Genomic DNA, 21,319 nt, shown 5'->3' with positions numbered 1-21,319 from the left:
ACCCAACGATACGATCGTGGAGAAACATGCTGATCTACGTACTGTTTTCTGATAACTGCCAGTGCCTCTTAATTGTGCATGGGCTGCACGTCTGCAGCTTCAGGGTAATTTAAACAGGCTAAGCAAGCTTTTTATGTCAGTGAAGGAAGAGCTACCTAGCTATCTATGTCAGTGAAGGAAGAGCTACCTAGCTATCCATGTCAGTGAAGGAAGAGCTACCTAGCTATCCATGTCAGTGAAGGAAGAGCTACCTAGCTATCCATGTCAGTGAAGGAAGAGCTACCTAGCTATCCATGTCAGTGAAGGAAGAGCTCCCTAGCTATCCATGTCAGTGAAGGAAGAGCTACCTAGCTATCTATGTCAGTGAAGGAAGAGCTCCCTAGCTATCCATGTCAGTGAAGGAAGAGCTACCTATCTATGTCAGTGAAGGAAGAGCTACCTAGCTATCCATGTCAGTGAAGGAAGAGCTACCTAGCTATCTATGTCAGTAAGCTAGCTAGCTACAACTGTTAGCTACACAGCTGATCAAGCCACTGACTATTTTCTCACAATTGCAAACTATTAAATCACATAATTTAGCAAGCTAGTTATTCTGCCTATTTCATACGAGAGCAGTGATATCAAAAATGTGGAACGATGTTTGCAATTTTTTAATGGTGGATGCTCAATATTTGAATGTCAGTTCAAAGTCTTAGAAGACATCAGTTGAGGGACCAGCGTTACGGAGGAGTGACGCCATCTGATTTGAGACAATGGTGTCACCTATCAGAGCTAGTGACAGACGATGGTTGTCGTGACGACCTGTCTCATAGCGCTGCCAGCGTGTGATGAGATCACAAAGACTGTTGAAGGCTGTTTTATTGTGAAGACTGTGTGTCCGGTCTGTCTCTGTCCATGTCAGTCTGCCACCCTACATGTCAGACTTGTCTTCTCAGAGTGGTTTTCCCTAGTCCTATATCTAGTTTCAAATTCAACCTCATTCATAGTAAATTTAACATCCGTTACAACATAATTCACAAATTCTAATCATGACAGTTATAGACTACAGTGCATGTCCTGATCCCAATCCCACAACCTCATGATTGGCTATAAAACCAATAGATCACTCTCCCGTTATCTCTCTCTCACACACCCCTTTTTAAGACTGAATCACAGAGCTTTTACTCCTGGCCTGACCGCTGGCTAATGATTAGCTTGTAGCCTCTCTCTCAGCTGCTAGGTGTATAACAGAGTCAGCTGTGCCCATATGGCTGCCTGTATTCCTGCCTGGCCTGATAAAGGACTCACATGTGACGCCAATACTAAATGTATCCATTCATTGAGAGTCCTGTTGGCAGATTGCATTACCGTCAGTTCGGAAGAGTCTTTGTGTCGGACTGGGGGGGAGAAATGTGAGAAGAAATATAATTACATATAGGATCATGTGAGCTGTGTATTGGTCATGGTAGGAGGCTGAGGTTGGCCTTTAAGTCAAACTAATTGATTTATCGTGATGATGGATGATGATTTCTTCCCGTGAATCCCTGACCGAATGCACCCCACTAGAAATAAGGCCTCATATGGCAGTGAAGTGCCTTGAGATCATAGAACCAAAACCCATTGTAAATGTTTGCAGAGTTACAACTCAAAAGTGTGAGGAGGATCTTTTTAAACACAGTGTAAACAGTTTCAAGTGGCCTGTGGCAATCTGCCTCCCAATCTAATTTTAGAAACTTAATTTTAAGATCCTGAATGGAGGACTTTTCATGAGGTTTCCAAAATGGGTTGTCATAAGGTTGACAAAAGAAGAATGGCGGGTTAGAGAGACTGGAAAGAGAACAGAGAAAATGTGCTGGCATGCATGACTGAGTTTGGAAAACACCCCACAGACTAGATTGTAGGCTATTCTTAAGTCTCTCTCTCACTCTGTATGTGGACTGGGCCAACTGAAACTTACTCAACCTGTAGAAATATGTTGCCAATTGGCAAAGGTTGGATTCCTCTCTCCGTACTGGGTGGGCACTCAGGCGACCAGCCCATGACCTACATTCCGTTGTCAATTATATGCGCTAACCTGATCATCATACCACGGGGGGAACAAAACAGACCAGTCTATACAGGAATTTTAAATTCAATCTGAATGTTCTCCTACGTACTTAGGTAAAAAGTGAAACAAATAAACGTATTGCGATTGTGCGAACATCGTGATTTCACGAGCGCCTGTGATTTCCAAAACTTCCCCTTTTGAAGTGCGCAGTCACTGCACTCAATCACTTTTCAGTGCATAACATTTCATTCTCAATTTTTTGTAACATAATCTCAAAAATATTGATTAATGAAAATGTGCATCCATGTCCTACCTGCGATATCCCATAGTTGTAACCGCACCAACGTTTTGCTGTCCCAGTTGATCACTTTGAGTGCAAAATCTACCCCAATAGTCGCTCTGTAGTGCTGGGAGAATAGCTGGTGGACATATCGTTTGATGATGCTGGTTTTCCCCACACCTAACTCCCCGATGACTAGGACTTTGAACAAGTATTCCTTACACTCCGATACCGAGCCGCCTGCCATGGTGTAAAACTCTGAGTGACAGTGACAACTTTCTCAAACTCAACAACTTCCTTTTTTTCTCACTAGATGAGGAAAATATGAAACTGTCCTCTCTGTTTCGGTGTTGTTTAGAAATATGGTAACTACAATAGAAAGTGCTCTACTTCCCTCCTCCTAGTTGCTCAAAACCACCTGATAAGTCATAGGACCCGGAAATGTTTATTTTCGGTTCAACTTTTTTTTCTCTACTCCAGTGTTTACGTGGTAACCAGGGTGAGTCTGACAGAGAGACGCACTTGCACTTTATTTTTATTTTGAGCGGCTCTGCTCATGCTGATTCCTCAAACGCACTAATTGCTCCTAATATATGATGTTTCCTATTCAAGCACATTTGACCTGTAATCAAAACGTCCAAAGAAATGGTAGGGACCTATTTGGACCAAATGCATTATAAAGTTTATCGGGACTGCCATTTAACTGGTGAAAAAATGCACCGATTAACCCAAATTAAAGCATAATGAAATCATGCAATCAACAGTCATCTTACTATAAAATATTTTTATTTTACAGCATTGTTCACCTTACCAAAAACATGTAAGACTATCTCATTCAAGCTGAGACTGTGTAAAACGTAATCTTTCTGTTACTTTACATTTAAGAAATGTTAAAATCTTCAATCAACTTACACTAATAGACTAAATATAACATTTTGTAATAGCAATTACAATACTATAGTACTATACATACTTTATATTCATGTTTATATACTTTGGATTTTCATTCTTACAGATAAAGGACTAATAAACTTATGATCAAGTAAACCAACTGCAATTTTATAGTACAAGATCTAAGCGAGATTGAAGCGTGTATAATCTTACCACAAGAAGCAACTAACTACCCATTGGTAAGCTTTACATCTTAATATTTTCAAGTGGATACAGTTGACTTGTAAAGTTTATCTGAAAAGTTACCCAAAATCAATGTCAACACACAGCTCTTCCACAAGCATCTGTAAGACAAGTTTTAAAATGTATAAATAGTTTAACATTCTAAATATATAAACATTTACTGATATTACAAACATACCATCCGTGTGAAAAAAACGAGAGATGGCTCAACAGTATTACAAACTTTGAAAACATACACAAGTAGATTCCCATTACAATGACACAGCGACCTCAGAAAAAAAGATATATCATCACGCACACAGTATAGGGTGTCCAATCAGAAACACATCTTTTGACCAATGGGTAAAATATGTTAATTGGGTAGATAATCCTCAAAGAAAACCAATGGTCCAAACCTCATATCTCTATCATAATCCGTTCAAATGTTATTGGAATATTTACCCTTATAGGATGGCCAGAATTAGGATGACTAAATCAATGGCGGCTAGAGAAAAAAGTGGTACAAAAATCAAGAAATGTACATTGTGTCAGAGAGGCTAGATTATGTGCTAGAATTAAGGCTATGGTTAACTGACAGGTTCACTTTCCTGTTGAACTCGTCATTTTTCTTCTCGAATCCTCAGGGTCTTAAAAAAATATAGAGGTAAGATGGATATCGATTTTGAGACATGTCATGTAGTATTTTCATATTTTAGTATACGCTTTTCATATTATTTCAAAATTCCTGTAATTTTTTTAAATTTGTCACCAAAACATGCTTATCTCTGTGAAATGTCAATGAAGCACAGAGCGTATACCAAGCTTTTTATTTTGAAAGCACTTTACGTTTAATTCAGCTCGTCATGCATATTTTGCTTTTTGCGACCTGCGGAAACAACTTTGAAGACGACGACCACAAAATGTTAAATCCTCAAAAGTTGTTAGGAGAAACTTGCAACGCTACTTTATGTCAACGGAGCTCTGTGCTTATTATCGAATGTATTAGGTTAAGAAATCCGGCTTTTTGGTAATAATGTTAATGATATGTTAGAGACAGACCCCACTGAATTATTCAGAACATGAAGAATAATATTTGTCTTGGTAAAATGTATTTTATAACATAAGGAAGTTACATTTCCTTACCAAAACACGTTTTCAAACACTCTGGGCAATGTGGGTGGACACCCTACACAGTATGGAAAAGAGAACCACATCTTCAAAGCGTTCTCTGTGAACCAAACATGTCTCAGGATTTCATAGAATATGTTTAAACTTATATCATAACATTACTGTTGCCTACAATCAAACCCACCATATAATGTAGAATACTGTACACAATCTCAGAATCTCCTGAAGATGCCTTATCACCAGTCTCTGCAAAGTGCGATCAAAGACCTATACAGTAAACATTAATGCAGAGAACTGGAAAACTACTTTCATTGGCACAATAACAAAACATGTTGCAAAGTATCTCACAGCGCAAATACCCAATCTCCAATTAAAGTATACTATGTTACAGTACCTTGGGGCCCTGTATGCAATGTCAGAGACACATAATACTGCATGAAAACATCAGTCTTATATAATATACTGTAGCATATCCTGCGGTTCATAAAGAAAGTTTATTTCCTATCAGAGAGCAAATGTTTGAGCTGCAATGAGGTCAGTAGTAAAAGTACTGGTAAGCTGAGGTGAATGCTTCTTATTGACGACTAAGTCTATGAAAAAAGGCAAAGAGTCTTGAAACAGCTGCGTCTGCTACACATAATATTATGAGCTGCACAGGTACAGTATTGGACCAAACAGGCAGTGCATTCTGTGATCTGTAGTCTTTAGCCGGCTTTGTCCCTGTATCTCACTGAATTCATAGAAGTCCCAAGCACCTTATACACAGCAATAGGGCTTCCCTCCATTTGTTTCATAGGATATGTTAAATGCACAACAATTGCAAAACCAAACCATATAGCTACAGCCATCATTGTGATTGCCAATCCATTTGGCTCAAGAGCCAGGTAGTTTGGGCACTGTTTCCAGTCTCAAAGTTTGCTGAAAGGCTTGTGGGGACTCACAGCCCTTCAGAAACATGATTGCTACTGGACTATTCCATTTATTTATTTTTTTCTCTCACTAAGACTCACCCTTGATGTAAAAAGTATCGTATAATCCAAGCAAGCGAATGACAGAGCAAATGGAGAAATGTATAAATAAATAAATAATATAACATTGTTGATGTTACCTCTTAGTAACATGGTGTGTCTGTGTGTGTGTGTGTCAGTGCCTGGTAGCTCTCACAGTGTCGAGGAGCTCTGTCTGAAGTCCTGGAGGATGACGGAGGAGTAAGCGGAGCTCGGGGGGCTGCAGAAGACCGACTCAGAGACAGGGGAGCCGGGAACCGACCCGGCAGAACACACTGAGTCCCTGAAGGGGGAGGGGGGAGTCAAAGCCAAGGAGTCTTCCAGAGTCAGCTTACTCTGAGCCAGCTCCTCCTTCTCATCGTCCTCTTCCTCCTCCTCTGTGTAGCTGTGTAGGAGGTCCAGTGCCTCCCCCTCAGCCCCCTCCAGGGAGGAGATGAGGTCCTCCGCTCCAAAAGAAGCCCCCCCTTGCAGGGGATGGGAAAGCTGAGAGAAGGTGAAACTTTGGGGTTGGTTGGTGGAGCTGGCCTGAATGCCGGAGGCACCCATTGTGTCATTAAATCCAGGGACATTGGAGCTGTGCGTGTCCACCATCGCCCCCTGCAAATGCTCTGTGGTACAGTCCGTTAAGTGAGAATAAGAGGGTGGCTCCTCCGTGTCCTGCCCATGGAGCATTCCAGAGTGGGAGTGGGGGGGAGTCCAGAGAGGGCGTGCTTCCCCCCCCTCGTCCTCCTCCTCCGCCAGGTTGTACAGAGCCTTGGTGCCGGGGTGGGGGAGGTGGGGGTTTGTGCCAGGGCCATGGTGGTGGTTGTGGGGGTCGCAGCTGTGGGGGTCGACGGTGGCGTTAGTTAGTGGCCTGATGACCGCCGTCTGATTCGAGCCGGCTTCCTGTTTCCTCACATGCACAGACAGTCTGTGCCACACATTCCCCCCCCTCTGAGGGTGTCTTGCACCTGGTTCAGACCATGACACAGACTTGCCATTAGAACTATGAACGAGATAAAGACTGCAGTTACTAACTGAGACAACCCGGGCGAAGGGTTAGACAACAACAACAACAACAACATAGCACAATAGAACATAACAGCAGCATTTCAACATTTCTCTATGCATGTTAAAATACTTTAAAGACTTTTTAACGACATTAAGAGGCAACAATACTGTGGGTCATTCATTGATTCTAAGAGCCAATGCTTTTAATAATCATTCTGCGCACTTAACTAAATACTTAGTGATTCATCATTTCATAATGTTCTGTTCGAACAGAATTATGAACCCTAGATGGCTGAATTCAAAGTATTTTGAGCCATCCACCAAATGTAGACATGTCTATTTCCAGTAAGTTCCTTTCAAGCTGAGATGGGCAACATGCACTTGCAAAATGTGGTGCCTGGACTGTCTGACACAAAGTAATGACACAAGGTTTTAGTGGTGTGCATAGCTGGCTAGGTTAGATTTGTCTCTCTTATGTGATTAGTGAGGGAGACAGAGAGGAAGACAGAGAGGCATTCATGCTTCGACACTGGGATAAATGTGAGGGCAATTCAGGATAAACCAAAAGTGCCTAAACCAGGGGTGTGCACATCTTCTACCCTTGAAGGCTGCAGTGTCTACTGGCTGTCATTCATACCTTGTAATCACCAACCAGTCTGGAGCTATAAAGAAAGATTAGTAGACCCTCCTCCTACTAACCACTGAGCCCTTATTTTCCGAAGACACTCCAGCCCTCAAGAATAGGAGTTTGCCAAGCCCTTTTTCTAAACATTAGCCTGTCAGAGTCAACCGCTGTCCGTTGGAAGAGTTTGAGAGGAGCATATTAGAGCAATGGTGAGAGACAACACTCAAAGACAACATTCTCTCATCTTCCGTCTCAATCCTTACTGTCAGTGTCTTTGTGGAACGTCTATTAGGAATCCACTTTAAATCTATACAATCTATTCTTTAATCATCATACATAAAGTATACGCTCCCATTATTTAGTGCTAATCTTGCAATCGGACTAGCTTTGAAGATACGCCCAGTTCTGAGTTAAATCAACATATATTACCTCAGGATTACATCTGTAAATCACATTTTGCTTTTAATTGGCTAATCTACCAAAAAAATGTATAGTCAAACACACATTATATGTCATCATATTTGGGCAGAAAACTGTAGAATGAAAGAGTAGGGTCTACAAAAAATTGTTAATTGTGGTCACAAGACAACTTTTGGATCCAAATAAGTGTGCTATCCTTCTATATGCCCTCCTCTTTAGGCCCTGAGTTCTGAACATCACTGAAGGTTACTCACTTGGTGCTTCCGTTTTTGTTCTTCTTCCTACGGAACATGTTGAGAATGCTCTTGCTCTGCTGAGCCGCCTGGCCGTCTCCCACATGCATCCTGACTACATCGGACGTGGTGAAGGCGCTCCTCACGTTCCTCTCTGGCTTGGCGATGATGATATACATCTTGGGCGAGAACATGCACCCCAGCGCCACGGTGACGCTCAGGCTCACGGAGAAGGACGTGGTGATGATCTTGTAGTTGGAGCCGAAGTAGATGGGAACAAAGGCCAACCAGATGATACAAGTGGTGTACATGGTGAAGGCGATGTACTTGGCCTCATTGAAGTTGGCCGGGACGTTGCGCGTCTTGAAGGCGTAGTAGGTACAGCTCATGATGAGCAGGCCGTTGTAGCCCAGCGGGGCCACCATGCCCACCGTGCTGGTGTTGCAGATGAGGTAGACCTCCCGGATGCTGGGGTAGTACTTGACGGGCAAGGGAGGCTCCAGGATGATCAGGGTTATCTCCAGGATGAGTTGCAGGCTGATGAGGAAGAAGGAGATGAATACCTGGGCCCAGGCCGACATGAAGCGGGGCTTCTTGGTGCAGATCTTCTTCTTGCTGCCGGCCAGGATGCGGGCGATGCGGTTGGTTTTGGTGACCAGGGCAGAGTAGCACATTGCGGCCGAGAGGCCGACTAGGAGGCGCTGCAGGTAGCAGGATGCCACAGTGGGATAGGCGATCAGGGTGAATGGGCAGATGTAGCCCAGTAAGACGCCCACCAGGATGATGTAGCACAGCTCACGACTGGACGACTTGACCACGGGCGTGTCGCGGTACACCACAAAGATTAAGATGACCCAGAGGGTGACCAGGATGCCCACACAGGACAAACACACTGCCACGATGGACTCCACGTCTGACCAGTCCAGGTAATTCAGAGGCAGGGGCACACAACCTGCAGAGGACAGAGGAAATGAGAGATGCTGTTGTTTATCTAATCATTGAAGCGTGTAAATTGTGTAAAATAAATAGAAAGCTCTGTAAATGGAAAAGAGGGGAACATGGGTAGACTGAAGAATTACTCAAGAACACACACATACGCTCCAAATCTGTCAGATTTTCCTCTCATGCTTATGTTGCAGCGTAAATTGTGTGTGTGTGTGTGTGTGTGTGTGTGTGTGTGTGTGTGTGTGTGTGTGTGTGTGTGTGTGTGTGTGTGTGTGTGTGTGTGTGTGTGTGTGTGTGTGTGTGTGTGTGTGTGTGTGTGTCTCTGGGTGTGTGGCTGTCCATCATGCATCATTGGTGGTGATTTGTCATCTGACACACACTGAGAGTCGCAAGGGCGGAAAGTGACGTCCCCAGATTCAGCTTAAAACCCCTGTATTACTCAGCGCTCCTAGCTAATAGTATTACAGCGCCACAACAGGCTAGGCCTGGCTACATCTATGCCACCACAACCAGCATAATTTAGTCCTCAAACCCAAATCACAAGAACTTTAACATTTCTGGCCTCCAAGCTTAGTTAATCAGGCTCACACACCGCCAATGGAAAAGGGAGGCAAATATGAAATGCACTTATCATCATCATCTCTGTCAAAAATCTTCAAATCCCATATTTCTCTTCCCTACACAATCCTGTCAGCTTTTAGAAGACCTTTGAATAATTCCAACATTACTTATAAAAGACTCCCTCCCTCCTCAAGTTCACAACATCTTCCCTCCTCTAAACGTTGGTTTCCCCAGTAACCAAGAATGACAGAGCTATGGGAACCAAAACAACGAGTCATAAAAATATCCACCTTTCCACTTTTCCATTCGGATGTGGGAAGGATATTCCCTATTAGTATTCCCCAGACATGCTTAGGAACTCACAGGAAAGGGAGCAATTTCATCTCAGACGACAAACTGTTGGAAAGCTATCCGTGTCCTCTAAAATAGCTAATGGGATTTTTCACCTAGCAGCTGTGAGAGAAGAGAGCTCCCCTCAGCTCGAATCGCTGACAAAATAACTCCTGGGTCAGGGAGAAGGCACCGAGGAGGAAGGGGGAAGAGAGTGGAGAGAGAGAGAGAGAGAGCTGAGAAGAGAAGGCAAGAGGGAGGAGAAGATGAGACAGACAGACTGATAGACAGCAGTTAAGAGAGCGGGAGGTGAGATGAAAGGAGTTGGGGAAGGCAGAGCACATGACGGAGAGATAGACTAGAATGTTCATATCTTTGGTTGGTTTTGGAACCTATGGGACTTGGCTCCAATTTCAATAATATGATTAAAATAATATATGCCAATCGCTCAGCCATAGTAATAACGGGCAATACCTGCTCTGTTCCGTTCAGAACAACTTGAAGTAGCAGGCAAGGTGATACCATCTCACCTCTGCTATTTTTATTGTCTATGGAGCCCCTGGCCCAGGCAATTTGACAATCAAAATAAATTACATCAATATCTCTAAATTCTACAGATCACGTCATCTCATTATACGCTGACAATATCTTACTTTATCTAGACCTTAGATAAAACCATTGTTAGAAACTTTAACAGAATGCTCAAATCAATTCAATCCAACCTCAGCAGATGGGATAACATCCCAGTTGGTTTAACCAGCAGAATATCGATTGTCAAAATGAATATATTGCCACGGCTGAATTTCTGTAGTTCAATGTTTCCCTTGTCTCCCCCTTCTGGCTATTGGGATAAAATCCATAGTTAGGTTTAAAAATGTATACGTCAAAGTAAGTGATCCCGGATAAAATTATCAAACTTACAAAGAGGGAAAGACGTAGCCAAAATCAGTACCAACATTTTCAATCTGTTTCCAGGCATTTAATCCCATCCTGAATTGGTTTAGACATGATTCTTCCACCCCCTGGCTGAGTATAGCAAGAAGTATGGTGTCTCCTATTGCCCTGGAAGCAGTGGTCTTCACTGATATATCCCTTAAACAATGTAAACTACGGATTGGTTCTATTATTGCTTACACAATCTCTATTTGGTGGAAAATTTAAAAACAATGTAACTGGGAATCAAAATGGCATGCCCACACTCCTGATCTGCAGGACAGCCTTTAGCATCCCCCCAATGGTCTAAATGTGGAATCCGTATCCTGATATCATGGACAGTAATGGACAGTAAACCCAACTACTAAACCATCCAATGATGTTAGTTTTTATATAAATTATATGTGCTCTCTATAATGTATAAACAACTTTTGGAAATCTCATTCTGAGCTAGCCATTAAAAAAGTAACTGGAATAGAATATGGAAAAATACAGTGAGCTCTAAAAGTATTGGAACAGCGACAAGTATGTTGTTGTTTGGCTCAGCACTCCAGCACTTTTGTTACAATACTATGACTGTGAGGTTAAAGTGCAGAATGTCAGCTTTAATTTGAGTGTATTTTCATCCATATCAGGTGAATTGTTTAGAGATTACAGCACTTTTTGTACATGTTCCCCCCATTTTAGGGGACCAAACGTATTGGGACAAATTAATTTGTGTGTTCTAAAGTAGTAAAAACGTAAGTATTTGGTCCCGTATTCATAGCACACAATTACTACATCAAGCTTGTGACTCTACAAATTTGTTGAATGCATGTGCTGTTTGTTTTGGTTGTGTTTCAGATTATTTTGTACCCAAAAGAAATGAATGGTAAATAATGTATTTTGTCAAGAATAGAATGTCACGTTGTTTTTTATATACTAAATTTATTGTTGCTTTTTGGCTCTGTGGTATGATCATTGGTATTTGTGTACTTTTTAAAACTTCTTATTTTTGAGTGGCATTCCACGGGTGGGTGCAAGCTATGAAATTATATGAATTTGTGTATTGTCTGTAGCCCCCCCCCCCCAACAACAAATTTACTAAATTAAAAAATATTTGATCACAATATAAATCAGTATATTAGCAAGGAATGGGGAAGAATAGACAGAAATTGGCAGTGCCTTCACAGGGAGAACAAAGCAGAGCGCAGGCTGCAGGGAGTTGGGGACTGGGTTTAAGCAGAAACCTGGGATATATTGTCAGTATGTGGTGGTGGATTGGGAGATTAGGGAGGTGGGTGTTAGAGGAGATGACAGCGGGCCAAGGCTGGGGGAGGTATAGATAGAGGGGATAGTGGCTGGGACTGACATACAGGTTAGAGAAGATGTTAGGGTTAGAGGGGGTAGGACCTGGAGGAGCTACAGCCAGGTAGATCCATGTAGTCAGTCATCATGGCTCATAAATACATAGTTCCCAGTTAGTTAATTACCTTCCAGATCGTCATCGGGCCACCAGCCCAGGTCACAGGCTTGACAGGTGAACTCATCCCGGACAATCTCATTGTCCTTACAGGTAGTGCAGATCCAGCAGCAGCTCACCTCGCCCTTCCTGATCACCTGATCACACAGAGGTCAGAGGCTATCAGTCAAAACAATAACAATACCCAAACCATAACAAATCACAACCCCCACACCACTAACCCCAATCAGATATAAAGATGGGTATTAGTGTCTAATATGGCTTTGATGGGGCAAGTGTATGCCCTTTGCGCCACTAGTAGCTAAAATGAATAAGTGAAGTGCCAAATTTTTTTGTTTGTTTTTATATATATTTTTTAACCTTTACCCATAACTAGGCAAGTCAGTTAAGAACAAATTCGTATTTACAATGATGGCCTACCCCAGCCAAACCCTAACCCAGATGACACTGGGCCAATTGTGTGCTGCCCTACGGGACTCCCAATCACAGCAGGGTTGTGATACAGCCTGGAATCGAACCAGGGTCTGTAGTTACATTTACATTTTAGTCATTTAGCAGACGCTCTTATCCAGAGCGACTTACAGTAGTGAATGCATACATTGCATACCATTTCATGCATTTTTTTTGTTCTGGCCCCCCGTGGGAATCGAACCCACAACCCTGGCGTTGCACACACCATGCTGGCATTGCAAACACCATGCTCTACCAACTGAGCCACAAGTTATGCCTCTAGCACTGAGATGCAGTGCCTTAGACTGCTGCACCACTCGGGAGCCCATTTTATAAGAACCTATATGGTGTAACAGTTTTTCCTTAGCGGTACACAAATTATATTCCAAAAGACAAGCTCAGCTGCATTTACTTTGTCCTGTTCCCAGAGTGTATGTTACCAGAGCAGTGATATGTACAACAGGGTGATGCCCTGCACAGGGCTGTAAACAACGCTGTAGCAGGCCCAACTAAAGCAGACAGGAGAGTGTGCATGGTCCCTATGGTAGGCTTATGGCCAGGCTGAATAATACTGGCCCAGGTTGAAGAGACTCAAGGTGTTTCTACACCTGCAATGCTTGCTGTTTGGGGTTTTAGGCTGGGTTTCTGTACAGCACTTTTAGATATCAGCTGATGTAAGAAGGGCTTTATAAATACATTGGGTTTGATTTGACTTGATTTGTGTTTCCTCAAGATAATATAGGCTCCACTGCATTTTGTTAATACACAATGAAATTATACCTTTTCAACCAGGAATGGAATCTGCTCATCAATTCCTAAGCTAGGGATCAATTTACAGAGCAAACTTAGTTCAAATAAGATTAAACAAAAGCATTAAAGCAGAAAAATAGTCAAAGAAGTTGTGCACTAAACTGAGTTCTGGGTATTCCTGACGGACTTTTTCAGGACCTATCTGATAGAATAATTTGAATGTTTAAGATAATGACTAAAGTATTCCACCCTGAAACCATATACTTGTATGAAATGTGTTAGAGTCATAATTCAATAATGTGTGTGACTAGGCCATTGTGTTACTATTTCGCAAGGCATGCAGAAGATGATGAAACATGTTGCAGAAGGGGGATAAACAATGTATGTGAACTTTGGAAAAATACAGCCCACCTAAAGAGAGGTAGAGTTTCTACTGATGTGAGTTCATTTGTGTGTGTGTGTGCTATAAAAAGATTGTGTTCTCATTTTGAAGACAGAGCGCTCTCTGAATAAAATATTGATCTATTGCAGAATCTGAGACTTTGTCTAATTCTTTATTAACCGGAGATTTACGACCTCTGGGAAATAGACCAAGCTTGAGTGATAGTTGAGTTCAACCATTGAGATAGCAAAATTCTCGTGACACTATCCCAATCCAGCCTGGCCCAGCCTGGCTCAGCATGGTTTTTCAGTGTCTGTACCTTGATTTGTCCCCTGGAGCAGGGCTCGCTGCAGACAGAGCGGACCATGTCACTGTTGTTCATCCACAGCTTCCAGTCATCGATGTTCAGAATGCCCTCGTGCCACGAGCCCACCTGCTGGTAGTCATAGCTACCGTCTCCCACACTTTGCAGGTTCATGATGTCATACCTGAGAGGGGGAGAGGAGAGGGTGAATGGGTGAGAGAGAGAGGGAGTGAGGGGGGAGAGACATAGAGAGAGAGAGAGAGAGAGAGAGACACGGAGCAAGGACAAAATGGAGAAAGAGAGAAAGGGAGAAATTAAGAGTGAATTAGTGGCAGGTGATTTAATGATAACCCCTAAATACCTTGCTTAGAGCAGACCCCTTTATTCAAAATCACTAACACTTTACAGACTATATAGTTGGAAGTTTTGCCAAGCAATTTCAGGTAAAGCCACTCAGAGGGGTACAGAACATCACCTTTGGGCTTAGAACCCAGATCTATTTTGATTATGAGGCCATGCCTAAGTACTAGCTCTGACCTCTGGCTGAAAAACAGATGACGGGGTGTTTTTCACCTGTCTTTCAGGGACTGTCTGTAGCTGGCTGGCAACAAGATCTCATATTCTCCCTTCGAAATTCAACGTATTATTTTCGATGCATTAATTCCACGTGGTTAAAGGGTTAAATCCGTGTGGTTACAGGGTTAAAATAAAATTAATTCAAAGGTTAACAGTTCATGCATTCATTCTGAGTGGTTAAGGTGTGTGTGTGTGTGTGTGTGTGTGTGTGTGTGTGTGTGTGTGTGTGTGTGTGTGTGTGTGTGTGTGTGTGTGTGTGTGTGTGTGTGTGTGTACGTATGCCCATGCATATGTTTTCATAGTTATTTCACACAAAATCTGCTCGCCAACAATTCTCCATAGCAACCCCCATCCCCCTCTTCCTCCTCCTCCTTCTCCACCTCCCCTACATCCTTCTCCTCCTCCTCTCCTCCTACTCCATCCATCTCCCTCACCTGCCAGGAGTGTCCCCATTCTCGTCGAAGTACACATCCTCCCCTGATACCCCTCTGAAGGTGGTCTTGAGCAGGTAATCCAGCAGCTTACTGCCATCGATGGGGTCCATGGCCTCACACAGGCCTGGCTGGCTAGGGCACAGCTCACTGTGCATGTCATGGAGACCGTGGGCCATGGCATAGATGGCATTAATGACGAAGCCCATCTTACTGTCCTGGACGTAGTTCTCATGAAGACTCTCGTTGCCTAGGGATTGGTGAGAAATTTACAGAATGTCAAAATGGGGGATTGGTTGATGTTGTTTTTCTAAGGAGGCAAACATTTTGTTTGTTTGTGCTGGATTTACAGTGTCGTATCAATGTGAACATTTTATCACACAGAATATTGTACTACAAGAGAATTATACAACTTCTTTCTCCAACCCATGAAGAACTGAGTTTTGAATTATAATTGGATCAAAACATACAACAAAAACCTCTCTCTCTTTTGCAGCACAATAGAATTGGCACACACCATACAGTAAATCACAATAAGGTGTCCAGAGGCTTATTTTTTCCAAAGGATACAGAACTTGGAGGAATCTTGAGGGAGAAAGAGTTAGGTCTGTGGACACCATATTGTGTAACAGGCATTTTTGGTCAGCCAGCTGAAAGCATTTTCAGGCAATACAACTGGCAAATCAAAGGTGGACATTAACAAAGCACAGGGAATAGGGTAACCATAGCACTAATAGTGACATTTTTTAAAAGATACATTCATTCACCTTATAATCATACTGTACCTGAGGTGCTACTCCGTGAAATGTTTAACTGCTTAAATCTCAAACAATTTTCTCGCCATATTTTCCTATTGTTTCTTTATTCATTTACAAAATGGCCGTATTTTGTCTGTGGTGATCATGCAGATAGGCAGCATTGGGGTATTCTATATAGAACACATCGCTCTCATACTCTGGTGTTCTACTGAAAGGGGTCGTGAACAGTGTGTTTCAGTGACTCATTCTTCCTTGTGCTCCCTCCACATTGCAGTACTTTCAAAAAAACAACCCAAGAGCTTGTACAGTAGAGTTTGACTGATTTGACCCTACCCCAGGCTTTCTCCGAACACAGCAGCCAATTTGAAGCTTTCTATTTATTTCACTGGTCTAGAGGTAGAACAAGGGGCCAACATGATCCTCAGAGATGACACCAGTCAAACTCTACAAGTCTTGCCGAAGTGAAGTGATGTGCTTATACAGTACGATGCAAGAGCAGGAAAAGTCATCATCTTCTTAATCCTGAAATATACACTTACCACCTTGGAGATCTTTAGGAAGAGAACATAACATGAGATACAGCAAACTATCATAGATCAACCCATATTGGTTTAATAAGTCTTAAGAGAGTCAGGTATTAGAAAGTAGTACATGTATAATACCTAAATGTTGAGGTGAATATACTCACAACAGCATCGATACTTGGAAAAGCTTTTCTAACAAAATGTTTGAAAGCATGCTTATTGAGCATTGTTTCAGGTGATACATCTAATCGGTATGTTAATTGTGATTTGTTGTGAATAATATCCATAAAAATGTGTTAGTGATTTTGGTGGGGCAACAACTCAGTTTACCTAGATCACCTTTTGTTCGAAAGCAGAGAAAGTATTTGGAAAGGGGGAAAAAGGGAGACATCAATATCATTATCATACAATTGCTATTTCAAAACATTAAGATGAACTATTCATGTTATCTTGGCCTATCTCATCATGTATTGAAATTGCAGTCAATATATAACCTCCTTTTTGTGATGATTTTTGATAATTTTCTTCCGATTGCTTTCGTTGATTTAAAGATGTATTTCCTTCCTCCTCCCAACGTAAACCCTGCTAATTCCTCATGACTCTGGGTAATGTAGTTCATTAGTGATTCTCACCGGAGCAGACTTTCTTGTATTTCTTCATTTCCTGTGGATGTCCGGCCAGACGGCACTGGAAGCGGTACTGCCAGAACTCTGGGAACCACGGGTTCCGTGAGTTGGTGTCCAAACGCAGCTTCAGGAAGTAGTCATCAAATGACTTCACTTCCTCTGACTGCAGCTTCATCGTGATCCCACCTTCAGCCTCCTGTTCATACCCCTCTACCACCTCATCACGATCTGCCCATCCATCACTGGAGGGAGAGAGGGAGAGAGGGAGAGAGAGAGACTTTTGTAAAACAATGAAAATGGAGCTGATCAGGCACTTAACACCCAATTACACTTAAATCGTACATGGTTAAAACCTGTTTGGGATAGGGGGCAGTATTTTCACGGCCGGATAAAAAACGTACCCGATTTAATCTGGTTACTGCTCCTGCCCAGAAACTAGAATATGCATATATTAGTGGATTTGGATAGAAAACACTCTAAAGTTCCTAAAACTGTTTGAATGGTGTCTGTGAGTATAACAGAACTCATATGGCAGGCCAAAACCTGAGAAGATTCCATACAGGAAGTGCCCTGTCTGACAATTTGTTCTCCTTCTGTGGCATCTCTATCAAAAATACAGCATCTCTGCTGTAATGTGACATTTTCTAAGGCTTCCATTGGCTCTCAGAAGGCGCCAGAAAGTGGAATGACGTCTCTCCAGTCTCTGGGCGAAAAACAGCAGGAGATTTTGTGAGTGGTCAGGCTGAGAACAGTGACACTGGAGATGCGCTTTCATGTGAATTCTCCATGTTTTTCTTTCTCTCTTTGAATGAATACAACGTCGCCCGGTTGGAAAATTATCGCTATTTTACGAGAAAAATAGCATAAAAATTGATTTTAAACAGCGTTTGACATGCTTCGAAGTACGGTAATGGAATATTTTGCCATTTTTTGTCACGAAATGCGCTCGCGCGTCACCCTTCGGATACTGACCTGAACGCACGAACGAAACGGAGGTATTTGAATATAACTATGGATTATTTGGAACCAAAACAACATTTGTTGTTGAAGTATAAGTCCTGGGATTGCATTCTGACGAAGAACAGCTAAGGTAATCCAATTTTTCTTATAGTAAGTCTGAGTTTGGTGAGGGCCAAATTAGCTAGCCATGATGGCCAGGCTATGTACTCAGAATATCGCAAAATGTGCTTTCGCCGAAAAGCTATTTTAAAATCTGACACCGCGATTGCATAAAGGAGTTCTGTATCTATAATTCTTAAAATAATTGTTATGTTTTTTGTCAACGTTTATCGTGAGTAATTTAGTAAATTCACCGAAAGTTTGCGGTGGGTATGCTAGTTCTGAACATCACATGCTAATGTAAAAAGCTGGTTTTTGATATAAATATGAACTTGATTGAACAAAACATGCATGTATTGTATAACATAATGTCCCAGGAGTGTCATCTGATGAAGATCATCAAAGGTTAGTGCTGCATTTAGCTGTGGTTTTGTTTTTTGTGACATATATGCTTGCTTTGAAAATGGCTGTGTGATTATTTTTGGCAGTGTACTCTCCTGACATAATCTAATATTTTGCTTTCGCTGTAAAGCCTTTTTGAAATCAGACAATGTGGTTAGATTAACGAGAGTCTTGTCTTTAAAATGGTGTAAAATAGTAATATGTTTGAGAAATTGAAGTTATAGCATTTTTGAGGTATTTGTATTTCGCGCCACGCTCTACCATTGGATATTGGTGAGGCATTCCGCTAGCGGAACGTCTGTCCCTAACAGGTTAACTAATCAATTATCAAGAAAGGCTATTTATACTACAGTGTAATGAATGTTTAATGTAATAGTTCAATCAGGGCCCTGATGCACAGTCAGTTCAATATTTTGGAGAGGGAAGAGCAAGTTCATTCTGAAGAAAAAAGCTTTCAACCCAACAGAAAACAAATAAAATAATTTACTAAAGAATGATGTCTGTGTTACATTTCCACATTAATTCATAAGGAGGACTTCCAGCATTCATCCAGTGACACTACTAGCCGTAGCAATGGTGTTGCTACATTCTGGCTGCTTACCATTCTGAGGTGAGCAATTTAGAACAGTCTCACTGTCTTGTCATTGTTAAGTTCACAGACAATATCCTTTCAGACCAGGCCACAATAAGAGAGAAGGGGAAAAAAGTGTAGCAGAGCTTAGGCCATGTGTCAAATCTTCCCAACAATCAGATTCCACTGCAAGGGTCCATCCTTTGCTCTTCAAGGTAATAGGCAGTGACCTTCAAGTCTACTATAGTTTCTATGGTCTCTGTAGGGATCACCAGCCCCTTAGCTTTAGCTCTGTGGCCATTGATTAATCCCAATGTGTAAGGACCGACACCGGACAGGAGAAGCAGGTACGGGGAGTCAAACATTTATTCAGAAACGGACATAGAACACGACAGGAACAGCGTCAGCACACGGGAAAACAAGGACATATGACAAACAATCCCGAAGCAGGGAACAGAGCTAGGAAACAGACAGATATAGGGAAGGAAATTACACAAGTAATTGAGTCCATGTGAGTCCAATGAGCGCTGATGCGCGTGACGGGGAACGGCAGGTGTGCGTACTGAAGGTGGCTTGAGTGCGTAATGTTGGGGAGTCTGGCGCCCTCGAGGAGGAAGAGCGGGAGCAGGCATGACAGCTAGCTTCCGTCCTCCTCTTGGTACATTGACTTCAATACAAAACCTAAGAAGCTCATGGTTCTCACCCCCTTCCATAGACTTACACAGTAATTATGACAACTTCCAGAGGACATCCTCCAACCTATCAGAGCTCTTGCAGCATGAACTGACATGTTGTCCACCCAATCAAATGATCAGAGAATGCATCTAGAACCGGAAGCATAAGCTACAGCTAGCTAGCACTGCAGTGCATAAAATGTGGTGAGTAGTTGACTCAAAGAGAAAGACAAAAGTTGAACAGTTTGAACAAATGAATGTATTCCAAAATCAAGGAGAAGCAAGAAAGAGAGACAGAGAGAGAAGAGAGAGCTAGCTATATTTCATAGTATTTTTTTTCACTTTCACTTACCTAGCTAGCATCGAATGCAGCTAGCTAGTTTAGCCTAATCAAACACCCAGCTCAAACAGAGATGGATGCTATGTTAGCTAGCTGCCTATGGCTATCCAGCACTGGAACTCTTCCAAGACAAGGTAAGCTTTTGGTTTAATTAATTTATTGCCACCGAGGCCCGGCAGTGTAACTGCTAAACTGATTGCTGCTGACTGTACAGTGTCACTGTCCTGAATGATTGTAGCGGATTTACTAACGTGTTAGTTCTAGTAGCTATGTTGACTAGGATGTGACAACAATGTAGGCTGTGTTTTAGGGGTTAGCAGTCATGATATGAAGGTTTGGCTTGGAAAGGTTTTTTCGCCTGGTCACAGACAGCTGATGTGTTGTGCATGGAAGTCCACAAGCAAAGGGAAAAGGTGAGAGGACAAGAGCGTGTAGATAGATGTGAGAAGGAATGATAGACAGACCCCTTGACTTTTTCCACATTTTGTTACGTTACAGCCTTATTCTAAAATTGATTACATTGTTTTTTTCCCCTCATCAATCTACACACAATACCCCATAATGACAAAGTGAAAACAGGTTTTTAGAAAAACAGAAATACCTTATTTACATATGTATTCAGACCCTTTGCTATGAGACTTGAAATTGAGCTCAGGTGCATCCTGTTTCTGTTGACCATCCAATTTTTGCTAATTTATAAAAAAGAAATAAAAAGAATATCACATTTATTCAGACCCCTTACACAGTACTTTGCTGAAGCACCTTTGGAAGCGATTACAGCCTTGAGTCTTCTTGGGTATGACGCTACAAGGTTGGCGCACCTGTATTTGGGGAGTTTCTCACATTCTTCTCTCCATATCCTCTCAAGCTCTGTCAGATTGGACGGGGAGCGTTGCTGGATTGCTATTTTCAGGTCTCTCCAGAGATGTTCGATCGGGTTCAAGTCCGTGTGTGCCTTTCCAAATCATGTCCAATCAATTGTGTTTACCACAGGTGGACTCCAATCAAATTGTAGAAACATCTCAAGGATGTGGAAACAGGATGCACCTGAGCTCAATTTTGAGTCTCATAGCAAAGGTCTGAATACTTATGTAAATAAGGTATTTCCTGTTTAATGTTAATACATTTGCAAACATTTCAAAAGACCTGTTTTGCTTTGTGTGTAGAATGCTGAGGATATATATATATTATTTTATCCATTTTAGAATAAGGATGTAACGTACATTTTTTGGGGAAAAAGTCAAGGGGTCTATGTACTTCCCAAAGGCACTGTATACAACGAGCTGTTTGTATGTGGTTGCTATGAAAGTTAACTTTGTGGGTGTGTGATCAGGGGTGTATTCATTGCGCCGATTTTGTTGAAAAATGTTTCTCTAACGGAACGAAACAGGGATAAACACACCTGAATTTGTCCAATAG

The 21,319-nt window shown here is 42.0% G+C and overlaps 2 protein-coding genes across 4 annotated transcripts in view; both read right to left on the bottom strand.

The window, feature by feature from the left end:
• The window catches only part of LOC106607994 (ras-related protein Rab-32), a 47,916-nt gene extending 45,178 nt beyond the window's left edge, over positions 1 to 2,738 (bottom strand). The window contains exon 1 of the mRNA XM_014205578.2: positions 2,340 to 2,738. Within this exon, the coding sequence (XP_014061053.1) occupies positions 2,340 to 2,553 (214 nt within the window). The 5' untranslated portion in view covers positions 2,554 to 2,738. The remainder of the gene's footprint in view (positions 1 to 2,339) is intronic.
• A 337-nt stretch (positions 2,739 to 3,075) lies between these two features.
• Positions 3,076 to 21,319, bottom strand: part of LOC106607995 (metabotropic glutamate receptor 1) — a 44,207-nt gene continuing 25,963 nt past the window's right edge. Inside the window, exons 4-10 of one of the 3 annotated variants that reach the window (XM_014205579.2) lie at positions 16,861 to 17,096; positions 16,559 to 16,567; positions 14,950 to 15,196; positions 13,955 to 14,123; positions 12,064 to 12,190; positions 7,844 to 8,774; positions 3,076 to 6,539 (exon numbers count right to left, since the gene is read on the bottom strand). In XM_014205579.2, coding sequence (XP_014061054.1) covers positions 5,708 to 6,539; positions 7,844 to 8,774; positions 12,064 to 12,190; positions 13,955 to 14,123; positions 14,950 to 15,196; positions 16,559 to 16,567; positions 16,861 to 17,096 — 2,551 coding nt within the window. In that variant the 3' untranslated portion in view covers positions 3,076 to 5,707. The remainder of the gene's footprint in view (positions 6,540 to 7,843; positions 8,775 to 12,063; positions 12,191 to 13,954; positions 14,124 to 14,949; positions 15,197 to 16,558; positions 16,568 to 16,860; positions 17,097 to 21,319) is intronic. The other 2 variants (XM_014205583.2, XM_014205581.2) reach the window with 2 other exon arrangements.

This window comes from Salmo salar, chromosome ssa06 (assembly GCF_905237065.1).
Source record: "Salmo salar chromosome ssa06, Ssal_v3.1, whole genome shotgun sequence".
Lineage (NCBI taxonomy): Eukaryota > Metazoa > Chordata > Actinopteri > Salmoniformes > Salmonidae > Salmo > Salmo salar.
Note: the sequence above shows the minus strand (reverse complement) of the source record. Positions and strands in the feature narration are given on the sequence as shown.